Source organism: Lacerta agilis, chromosome 3 (assembly GCF_009819535.1).
Source record: "Lacerta agilis isolate rLacAgi1 chromosome 3, rLacAgi1.pri, whole genome shotgun sequence".
NCBI classification, from domain to species: Eukaryota; Metazoa; Chordata; class Lepidosauria; order Squamata; family Lacertidae; genus Lacerta; species Lacerta agilis.
Window position 1 is genome coordinate 34,438,622 of NC_046314.1, and position 12,006 is coordinate 34,450,627.

General features: G+C 38.8%; 1 protein-coding gene across 1 annotated transcript in view; it reads left to right on the forward strand.

The window, feature by feature from the left end:
- COL19A1 (collagen type XIX alpha 1 chain) overlaps positions 1-12,006 on the forward strand; it is a 177,188-nt gene that overhangs the window by 96,266 nt on the left and 68,916 nt on the right. Inside the window, exons 14-16 of the mRNA XM_033143221.1 lie at positions 2,445-2,498; positions 3,705-3,740; positions 10,020-10,073. Coding sequence (XP_032999112.1) covers positions 2,445-2,498; positions 3,705-3,740; positions 10,020-10,073 — 144 coding nt within the window. The remainder of the gene's footprint in view (positions 1-2,444; positions 2,499-3,704; positions 3,741-10,019; positions 10,074-12,006) is intronic.

The window sequence follows — 12,006 nt, forward strand, 5'->3', positions numbered from 1 at the left end:
TTGTACAGTTCTAGCTCTTGGCACAGAGAGGACCTAACCACCTCATCCTGGTTGTGGTGGAGAATGATGAGCTGTCAATTCTGACTCAGCAGCGATGGAACATTCCAACAGGGTTCAGAATGATCCATCATAGCAGGGCACGCATCTAACCTGATACAGGTTTTTCAGCTTACTACTTGCAAACTACTATTGCTGATGGCAACCTTCCTAGGAGTCAAGTTCATGAGGCCTCTTCTATGTAGCCAGACTGTATCTACTAGTTCCTATCTTCCCATTTTCCCATCCTGGGAAAAGACTCCTGGGAGAAGATAGTTACATTCAAATAAGGGCAGACAAATGTTGGCCTGGTTCAACCTCACTCATTTTGCAAATTAAGCAACAGAGTTCTAAATAGCATCATGCTAGGTACATACGCAGGTGGCGCTGTGGGTTAAAGCACAGAGCCTAGGGCTTGCTGATCAGAAGGTCGGTGGTTCGAATCCCCGCGACGGGGTGAGCTCCTGTTGCTCAGTCCCAGCTCCTGCCCACCTAGCAGTTCGAAAGCACATCAAAGTGCAAGTAGATAAATAGGTACCGCTCCAGCGGGAAGGTAAACAGCGTTTCCTTGCGCTGCTCTGGTTCACCAGAAGCGGCTCTGTCATGCTGGCCACATGACCCGGAAGCTGTACGCCGGCTCCCTTGGCCAGTAACGCGAGATGAGCACCACAACCCCAGAGTTGGACATGACTGGACCTAATGGTCAGGGGTCCCTTTACCTTTACCTTTATGTACACACCAGTTAGGAGTGAGTGAGGTTTATGGATTTATTGAGCATGTGGAATTATTACGCCATAGCATATGTTTCTCAGTTCCATCTCTCCTGTAAATACAGTCACAGAAGTGATTTCTTTGGTGAAATATATTATTCCATTTGTGTTCTAAAGTTACCACCTAAACCAATTCCACTTTCACGCCATAGCAATTCAGAAACCTTAAACATTCATTCAGAAATCAGATTATCATGATTTGCATTTATACCATTTCATGCACAGGCATTAATAAGCCATAGAGAAGCCTTCCTCTCACTTTCTTTTTCCTTTGCTTGGCCTGTCTCTTTTTGATAAATCAAAGACTATTTCAGATTTAACTCTTCTGTTGCTGGCATGCATAATAAAGGCCGCATCAAAGCTAAATCAGAATTATTGACAACATCCACCATTTAATCCAAAGTGGATACTTAAATGCTCATATAGCTCTAAATGATCTTTCTTCCAGATGGTGAATTAATGTAATTTTTGCAGGAAGTGAAGTTGCACAAATACGAGTATTTTGAATACTTACTGATTTAATGTTTCTGTTCTCCCCAGAGCACAGATGTTGCTTATCATTTTAGTGCCATTTGCTTTCCTGTTACCAAAAAACTAGCTATAGTATTAGGAAACCTTGAAGGAGGGGGAAGGAGGACTTCGGGTCATGAATCATGATTCTCCTATAGAATAACATGTATAACTTTTTTTCTGTGCCAATCTCAGCCACCTAAGCTGATACTACAGTGGTGATATATTCATTCATTGTATTGCATTTGTTTTTATTTTTTTCTAAAAACTATAATCTGCCAGACTAGCCAGAAATAAATTCCTGTGACCCATAGTATATTACATAATAGAAATTATTTTACCACCAATACTAATGCTAACAATAATATTGTTGACATTAATTGAACAGAAATGTCATTAATTGATGAATTTAAAGATAAGTGTGTTTTATGGCGTCTTTAAATGTCATAATGTTTATATTATGAATTATTTGTTGGATTGTCATGTTTCAAAATGAAATTGTATTTGATTGTCATTGTAAGGATGTATTGATTTGCATTTTTGATGTTCTGTTATGAGCTGCTTTGAACATATTTATGTAGAAAGGGGGAAACACAAATTTTAGTAATAGTACTACTACATCTTATCACATTTCACATTGCATTTATAACTCTTATGTCTATATCTGATCCCCAAATGTGAGAAGTCTATTCTCTGGTTCAAAATGTCTTTTAGTGTAATGAGAAGACTATTCCTGTTAAACAGGCATGCTTTTGAATCTCTCGCACATTCTGGATACTTCATGAATTGTCTTCTCTTCTCTAAATAACTGAAAATTTAGTGGGGAGTGCATTGGCTCCCCTTTGTTTCCATAAGCTAATGTGTTGAAAGAAAGAAAAAAAGTTACAAAAGTGAAAGGGGGGGGGTGAGTTAGTCTTTCAGTGTTGCAAAATTCCCATATGCATTTCATAATTTATGTCAAGTAATTCATACAACCTGCTACAGCGCTTTGGTTCTTCTTTGATGCTTCACTGCTCTGGTTGCAATTTTAAAGAAGCCTCAAGGCTTTATTTTGCTGGCACATGCATTCATGTATTACTGAAGTAATGGTACATTTCTTTATTATATTGTTTTTTGCTTAATCCATAGGGTTTGAAAGGTGACCCCGGTGATCCTGGAATGGCTGGTATAAAGGGAGAAAAGGTAATTCATTTGTGTGTGGATACGCAAATAACTAAATCCTAATGATTTGCCAGAATATCCAGACAAGGCTTGTTTAATGAGGAAAATGGTCAAAAATCGCTTTAGAACAATCACTGTTCATAAATTTAATATGCATATAATTACACTGTTCTGGTTTTTGATGCAATTATTTCTGTATCACTGAGAGATTATTGAAAAACAAATAAATCTGTAATGGTTGCTCATTTGCTGTGCTGGTAATACACACATTGTAGGAGAGCACGAACTGCAATTTGTATTTCTTTGGAAAAATGCAGCCCCTCCATTTCTCTCCTTGCTTCTACTCATCTTCCCTGCAAGCAAGTAAATGCGTTGCAACGACAAGTATTATGTGTGCTAAGCCAAGCGCGTCTGCCTCACCTTTACATTACAGCATTTTATAAATAGTTTAATTATTTTGTAATTATCCCTCTTTAGGTATTGATCTGCCCAATTCATATTGCTGAGCCTGTTCACCTCCAGCGCCCAGGAGTTGGGAATGGGTCACACCTGATCGGATCTAGTATTCATTTGTGTTCTGCTGATTGGATCTTGTATTCCTTTGTGTTCTGCATAGTAATGTGACACATCTGCACCACTCTCAGTTGTTTGGTCCTTTGCTCTCAGTTTGTAAAACATCCCTTCCCCTCCTCCTTTCTTCTCTCTATATATCAATGAATGCTTTGGTCATCTGACAAAATGGGATCTGGTCCACAAAAGCTTATGCCATCCATTTATCTTCCCTCCCTCCATAAGAGTGATGGACGCCAACAAAGTGATCCCTTCCCCTCTACACACACATATTACATGGAGCCTCCTTACCTGGCCTTTGCTCCGCCCCTTGGGCTACTGCCAATTGGCTGATTTGAACCAGGGCCAGGCGGGAGCCCTGCAGCCTTGGTGGCTAGCCCAGGAGACGGAGCAACGGCCATGTAGCTATGGCATGGCTCTGGAGGCTGGGGAGCCCGCACCAGGTCGCAAATACCAGGCAGATCTAGTTCAAAACCTCACCCAGCTATGATGTTCAGCTTTGGATTTATTTCCTTTCAAAGATGGAATCCTGTACTCATCTTTCAGGTGTGCGTGTTCCTGTTTTTAAAAATCAATAAAATACTTTTTTTTAAAATGTAATTAATATTTTTTAGAGTGAGAAGAGCACTGATTTTTGGTTTCTGCCTAATTTTATAGGGAGATATGGGACCTCCAGGACCAGCTGCCCTTAGTGTAAGTATGCTAGACAAGAAGCAAGAAGAGATTGTTCTCATGCATGTCAATGTTTATTTTTTGGATTGCCTAATGCTGCACTTGTTAGTAGATTATTAATAAGATAGTTAAATGAGCTACTCACTTCTTTTACTGAAATAAAATATGCATCCAGTGATTTGTAACATACTATTGCAATTATAGCATTTTCAATCCTGAAATAGTATAAGGAAAAGCAGATATATTTAGTTGTGCACACTGTGTTTTCCCACCCAGACTTTTCTTGTCTTCTGAATGTATGAAACAAAGCCATGCAAGCATTCTTTAACAAATTCTGCCATTTTGTTCACCACCTTGCATATCTGGCAATGTCTTCAGTGGGACAACTGAAGGATTGTAGGTAGCAGTGAGTAATTTCTGGTTTTCTCCATGTTTTGGAGTGAACCTTACCCTTTTTGCTCACCCCAGACTCATTAATGGAACATAGATTTGTGGATTAAGCCACATAATCTATTAACCAATCTGTGCCTGGGTTCATACTCCACTTACAAGGTGACCTGCAGACTTCCTCTTCCTTCCAACAACATTTTATAGGTGTTCAGAACAGCTAATACCTCCTCTGCAGCCACACAGGGGGGAAATGTCTTTTAATACACTCCCACAAAGTGGATGTATGTCATAATGTGCAGTCCCTTCATGGGGAACTGTACAAAGGAAAAGATTGCTGGCTTGATGTACCTATGGAGGCAGTGGTCTTTCTTTTCATACAATGTGTTTGTAAGGCTATCGGGGACATGTATAGGAAAAGAAGGGTTGATAAGCTGTAGCACTTTCTCCCTAGTGGAAACTGATGCAAATAGCACCATATTTTCTTCCTACGGCAGCTGGGATTTGTAATCTTAGTCCCATTGGGAATAGGCACTTTGCCAGGAATCTGGAGCATCTTGGACCCCCCCCTCCCCCACTACCACATGTGAGTCACTGGGCCCTCAGGGTGTAAGGAAAGGGGGAAGCAGAGGTGTCAAAGATGGGCATTCAAGCATTCCCTGCTCAATTTGAACTTACTTGCAAGGACTCAATTAGGGATGCTCATTTCTGGTGCAGCCTATTAGATTTCTCATGGCATCTCTAATTAAGCTTCAGTTTGTTCATCCACACCCATATCCAATTCAGAACTGCCCCGAAACACTGTTTTAGAACTCCAACTGCTTCTGTAGGATAACATGTTGGAAATGAAGAGAGAGAGCTAGCCGTGTGTCATCCATATACTAGCCATATACTAGTGGGCAGTGATTATTACAACTACATTTAGAACACCCAGCAGGAAAAATTAATCATTATCCAATGTTACATTAGGGATGGAAGGATCTGTCAGTTTCAGTTCTCTCAGTTTCTCATTTTTCTATTCTTACATTGAGTTCTCCAGGTTTCTGTATTTTAACACATTATTGTCTGCGGTTTTGACAAACACACATGTTTTTGGCAAGCAATTTATCCTCGTAAATGCATTTTTGTATGTTATTTTCACAAATATATTCATTTTATATGGGTTTTCTCCCAACATCCTTTTTTATGAACATAGGTTGGAGAACTGTGTTGCAAAAATTCTGATAAGTAGGATTTTTGAAGGATGGCTGTGCTCCACATTTTGTTTCAAAATGTGCAAATTAAGCTTTAAATGTGAATGTAATCAAATTTGTCCCCTGTCCCTGCACTTGCAGCTGCTAGTTTGAATGAGCTTACCGGTAGTTCAACCTTCACTTATAATCACAGCCAGGAAACTTTCATACGGAGTTAGCCTAGTACTCTTCCTTTTTAATGCTTAAGAAGCAGCATGTTACCTATACAGGACTTATAATTTAACACCCCAGTCACACTTGTGTTTCTACACGTCAGCATCACTATATTAACCAAGGTATTTGCATAACTGGCATATAAATTACCTGGGATTTCTGGGTCAAGCCCACTATATATTTTTAAAAAATGTGGATTAAGACCTCTTTTTGGGGGTGTTAAGGGGGGGGGGAAATCAGTTGGATTTATTTCCAATAAAATGTATTTTGAATTGGGCTACCAAGGAGATGCTGAATAATAATTACCTTTAATAATACATTATTTATACATTATAGTATGTTGTTTTAAAAGCATTAATTTAAAACTTGAATTTTTAACCTCATCATATGAGCTAGATTATTTACCCAACATTAAGAGGATTTAACACCACAGTTCTAGACATGTCTACTTGGATGTAAGTCCCATTGAATCAAATGGAATGGCAGCCTAATTTACTGAGGACTGCATAGGAATCGTTTTCATGTCTAAGATACTGAATGTTTATCACTAGGCCCGTCCAGTGATTGAACACCAGACATGACAGCATTATCTTCATAGTTTTGTCAAGGTGCTGAATAAGGCAAAAGAAGTCAGAGACTTTTCTCCGAAATGACACAGTTGGCTAAGCTCCCCTCTCCTTTCTGGCATCGAGAGCTTAAGCCTGTGCATGTCATGTCACAAGAGTGACAGGTGAAGGAAGGTGGTACAGTGATCTCTCTTGTAAAGTATATGAAAACTATTCCTCTTGACATTTGATCCGTAGCTTTTAGTTCCCCAGGAAAATGAGCGTCCGTCTCTACGTTCCTGTGGGCCTATCCCTTTGCAGAGTTATAAAATACTCATCCAGATGGCACCAAATGTTTACACAGAAGCCAAGGGTTAAGTCAGTCACAAGCAGAAGCACCTAAGATTTGCTTACTAAACAGATACTTGGAATGCTGGCTCCGTACTCCTTGGGGCCTTGTCAAATGAAGCATCAGATAACATGTTCAGCGCAAAGCAAACAGAATGAGGAAGCTGGTCACCCAGGCCTGGACACGTTCTGTGGTCACTTTCAGATACAAATTCAGCAAACAAGTGACATACAGAGTACACATTGTATAAAGCTCTAAAGCTGCAGATTATACTGCTGTAGACAACAGTGGCTACCATTTTGCAACCAAAACGATCATGGGGCTGGAACAATTCCCTATAAACGTGGTTGCAACATTTGGGGCTTTTAACTTAGAACAAAAGATGAGTAAACGGGGACATGATAGAAGTGTATAAGGATCTTTCTGCACATAGCATTTATACCAGTATAGTTGCTGTTTGATCCAATAATTTAAAGAACAGAGTTGCAGCTGACTGTCTGCAACTTTGGTCACATGCTTCCAGTATTGGAGAATAAGAGCAGAGTTTCCTTCCCGCACGCAGGGCAGGTTGTGCTGTACTGTGCTCTTGGATTTTTAATCTTGTTTAATTTTATTTGCATGCAGTGGGAGTATCTTGTCAAGGTAAACCTGTCAAGAGAATCAGAATATGTTGCTGTCATTTTAGGCTATTTTTATCTCCCTTGCACAGTTATGCAGGAAAGCTTGAGTAATATATGTGGTTTTTTTTTGGCCCCCTGAGGAGATTTATGTTTTGGAAAACAACAACCCTGCAGACTCTGCAATTGACACAAAAATGATATTATATTTTTCATTAGGATAATGATGTAAAATCATTCAATTTCTTTCCATTCCTAATGCACTTCATTGCGATGCAGCAATGCAACCCCCCTTCAAGACTTTAAATGATATAGTTGGGATGTTTCGCATAGTAAGCTCTTGTGTGTTAATAGTGCAGTCTTTTAAACTGAAAGATCGTGAACCCCCCCTTAGAATAAAATAGATGTAAGTACCACTGCAAGCACAAAGAAAAAATGAGAATACTTAAAAGTTTAACTGTTAATATCTTCCTGTTCTACCAGTACTTCCTTCCTTGCATTTTCTTTCAATATCACCACAACCCAGCCACATTACCTATGAGAAAATGCAGATCTCCATTACTGTTGTTGTTGTTGTTTATTTATTTATTTATTTACTATTCACATTTCATTCTAAGGCCCTAACAATTTAAAATACAACATAAAAAAAGTTTTAAAAACTTACAAAAATGCAGTCACAAAAATAGTGTGGATTCTGAAAATTTACATATCGGGTGTCAAAGGACTGAGATGGTTTAATAGTTTGTGATTGTCTGACTGTGACCTGATCTACATATACAGGCAAATAAGGAAGCTCTGACACACCCTTGAACACTAGGTTGTAGTCAACATTTGTTGAACTCAGACCCATAGAAATCACTAAGACTTAATTTTGATCCATGAATTTCAGTGGGTCTACTCTAACTTATTTAGATACAACCTTTCATATTCACCCTCAAACTCTTAGTAGAACAATGAAAAGTAGAAAATCTGTTTGTTGGATTTGGTATAATATGTTTTGTTTTCTTTATACATAACACAATGCATCCTGACTTTATCCAGTACTTTATTCCTCTGAACATGTTATACATACATTATCACATTATAAAGATGTCATTTAATTTTAGCTTACAGCTATGTAATAACTAATAGTAGCAATTTTGGCCACAGTGGTTCAGAAAAGTCTTCATGACCTCAGCTTATTAACATTTCACATAAATGCAACAAAAGAAATACCTTGTGATTAATTAATAAGGTATGAATAATATTCTTGGGTCTTTCGATTCTGGCAGGAAGAATGGTGGGTTTTTTTTTAAAGGGGCAAGAGGGAATGCCTTGAAGTGATTAAATTTTATATAAAATGATTCACAGTATTAATTTAATCAAGCAGTACCTTCCCTTTGAGGCATGTAATCTAGCAGTTTTAGTATCTCCCATATTCTTTTCAATTTTTATTGCCTTCACCACTGAACATAATTTTCTTTATTCCTGTTCTAGAACATGGGAATAAATTCTAAAATTCAGAGAACAATAGCTGAGTTTAAATCAAGTCCCATGAAAATCAGTGGGGTGAGCTAGCCATGATTACTTTCCCATTCCATTGCAAAGGGATTTTATAAAACTAATGTATGAGTTTAGGTGGAGACCTAAAGACATCGATTCAGGTTGCATGTCATAGTAAAGCATAGTTAATGGCTTACCTTGAATGTGCCCCCCTGTCCACCACTAGTTTTGGAAGGAATGAAACTGCAATCCCTGGTTTAGTGTTATGTCTGCACTAGGGTTTGTGATTTGTTCCACTCCCAAGAAATCATGATTTATAGCCAAGGTTTTGTTCTTGGGCTTACTGGTAATGTTTTGTTGGAATGAAACAAACTATGATTCCTGATTCAGATGTGACCCCAGGGATTCTTACTGCTTGGTGTCCAAACTCACTTATAATCTCAACTCTCACTTCACTCATTGGCTAAAAACACTGGCAGATGGGAACAGACAGGCTAGGTTATTTCAGATAAATTGCTTTGAAGAGTACCTGCACATTTTGCTTCATAACTTCCTATGAGGGCTAGAGACTTGATTTGGTTTTTTTTTAAAAAAGAATCAGAGTCTGGGGCCCCTGCTGGGGGTACCGATGAAGGCTTCTGTGGGTGCCATAAAAACAAAGCTTATACGGTTCCCATTTGAGTAAACATTATGAATTTTGGCTTTGCATGGATATAGGGTTTTTTCAGACAGTAAACTGAACAGGCATAGTGAGTGGGGCTTTCTGTTGTTCCTACTCATGTCCATTCAGTGTACTCACACACTAAATGTCTGAAAATGCCAAGAGAGACAACTAAAAACTGTTTTGCCACTTGAATTCTGGGACAGATGGGAAAAGATGGTTCTGAGCTGGCTGATGCGGAAGTTCCTAAGAGTACATAGGAACTCTCTCTAGGGATCTGATGTGAAGTTGGCCATTTTACTCCCTCCTGTAGGAGCTTCTGCTTGCCTCCATTATTCACTGCTTGCATATTTGAACACACTACAAATATCTAGTGCTAAGTAATTCAAAGGAAACAAAATCTTTTACCTCTGCCCTTTGACTTCTCACCATTTGAGAAAGAGGAGAGTGTATAATAATAATGTCACTGTCTAGAAAACAGTGTGTGGAGTGATCAGATGTTGAGGCTGCCATTTATTAGTAAAATAAGTTCATCGTCATCTTTTCAACATTTGCAGTTTTCTCTAGTGCATTGTCTTTCTAGATCGCATAAGCGATGCAGGATCAGAACTGCAGCAATTTTAACCCAGCAGCCTTTTCCATTGCAGCTGCAGCTTTCTATGTACTGGTACCTTTTCACACATTTAACATTTTGCAGCTCTACCCATAAGTAGATATGAACCAATATATGGATATTGGACAGGGAAAGTTGGTTGATTAAACGTTAGTGAAGTCTTTCTCACTAACATTTTGAATTCCATAGTACAACAGAGCAATATTAATGAGAAATGTTCTAAACTATGTATATTTACAGGGTGTGCCAGGAATAGAAGGTCCTCAGGGGCCACCTGGGAAAGAAGGCCAGAGGGTGAGTAGATTCATGAACAACTGGTGTATGCTAGCTTACCTCAACAGGCTGTTCCTGAGCGTGAACTAAGATGCTTGTGTTGCAACAGCTGAATGAGAAGCCATATTTTGCTTTGTTGAACTTTGTAATGGTGACTGCAGAAATCTGTTAGGGTCAATCTGGTTTTATTTTCTGATATTTTCTGTGAGGTTCTGCCCTGAGCCTTTCAAGCAGCATAGTGTGGCACCTCTTCCTGATGAGATGTTGCTCAAATGCTGACACTCTATTTCCCCCATGCTTAAAAAAAAATGAATCCCTTCACTTTGCACGATGTTTTCCACCAAGGCTTTCCTTGTTGAGGGAGCTTTCTGCTAACTGCCATTCCATCTCCCCTTTTCTAAAATAAAACCTTTTTGGGTTTCAGGAAATGGAAGGAGCTTGATATGGAGAGGCCCATCTAGGACAAGCATGGGTACTTATAACTTGGGTACCTCAGTTCCAAATAATTGTTGACGGGATTCCATTTTGAATTCCCATGGGCAAGTCAGGAGCTCTTTTCATACATTCAGTGCATGGCAAAAAATATATATGTGGGGTGGCAGGGGGAGGGTAGAACATCTTGGCAGCAGGCTTTAATAAATGTTTATAGAGTAAGGTTGAAGCCTGCTGCCTCATACACATTCATTTTTCGCAGAATTAACCCCTGAAAGGGGCTCAGATCACAACCTTATTCATTCTCTCAAGGAAACCTAGTGAACTGTTGTTGTATGGAAGGGATCAGGGACTCCCTAGCAGCAAATTGACACTGACCTTTCTGAAGCGCAATTTCCAGTCTTCTCTGGGGGAAAACTATAATAGCAACACTGGTCTAAGAGTAATATAAGTTTGTGGTGCAGATATGCTCCAACCATGTGGGACATGCTGTGCCAGCTGTTCTTAATAAATTCAGAGGCATATCATACACACATAACCATATGGTGCACATGTAAGCTAAGAATTCTGTTTAGCAACATATCTGTAGCTCTGGTTATTATGTGTATTATGTGGAGAAGTCTGAAGAAAGAAGAGGTAGCATTTACAGGTGAACACAACAAGATAACATTTGATGAAAAGAAACCATCAATGCTTTTCTTAACTAAAATAAATTTAAAAGGGTTTAACAAAATGCAAAATCTAAATGTAAGTTAAACAAATGTCACTTTCAAAAAAATTATTCCTGCTCGGATGTCAGGGTCGAGGAAGAGTCTCTCCTAATTAATAATTTTCTAGTTATGATTGGAATAATTTTCTCTGTCCCATCTGGTCTGGTCTAAATGTGTAGAACTAAAAGTCTGTGGGAGTAAAGAGTGTACATTTTCTTAGAGAACCTTTTGACACTTTTGACACATTTATCTTAAAATAAAATACAAAATAAAGAAATGTGGGTGATTAAATCTCAGTGATTTGCAAACAAAATTATGGTTAGAATAATAAATCATTTAATGTTTCATATAAAGATGTAGAGGCTTTCTGCTAGTAAGAACTTCTTCAACAGTAAATGAAATGATATAATTAAATATAAAATGAACTGAAATAGTAGAGAATGAGAAAACAAGCGGAGTGTGACAAATATTCATGTTGGGCAGCTTAGCAAGGGTAACCCCTACCTGTTTATATAGCTGCCTTCCCCTACTTGGTGCCCTCCAGTTGGTGGACTAACCTGCCGTTATCGTAAACCTTTGGTCATGCTGACTAGGTCTGATGGGAGTTGTAATCCAAAAGGAGGGCTTCAGATTAGGAGGGCTGCTCTACATTTTGTGTGTTTCAGAACTATTGAGCTCTGAGTATATGGAAACAGGTTTATTTAACCTCTTCTTAGAGAAGAATTTGACATGGGAGGTATCTTCAAGCAAGGAACCGCCATGTGCTCCTTGTGGGTGCATGAAAGGAATGTAAAATGCAGGTGCCTGAACAT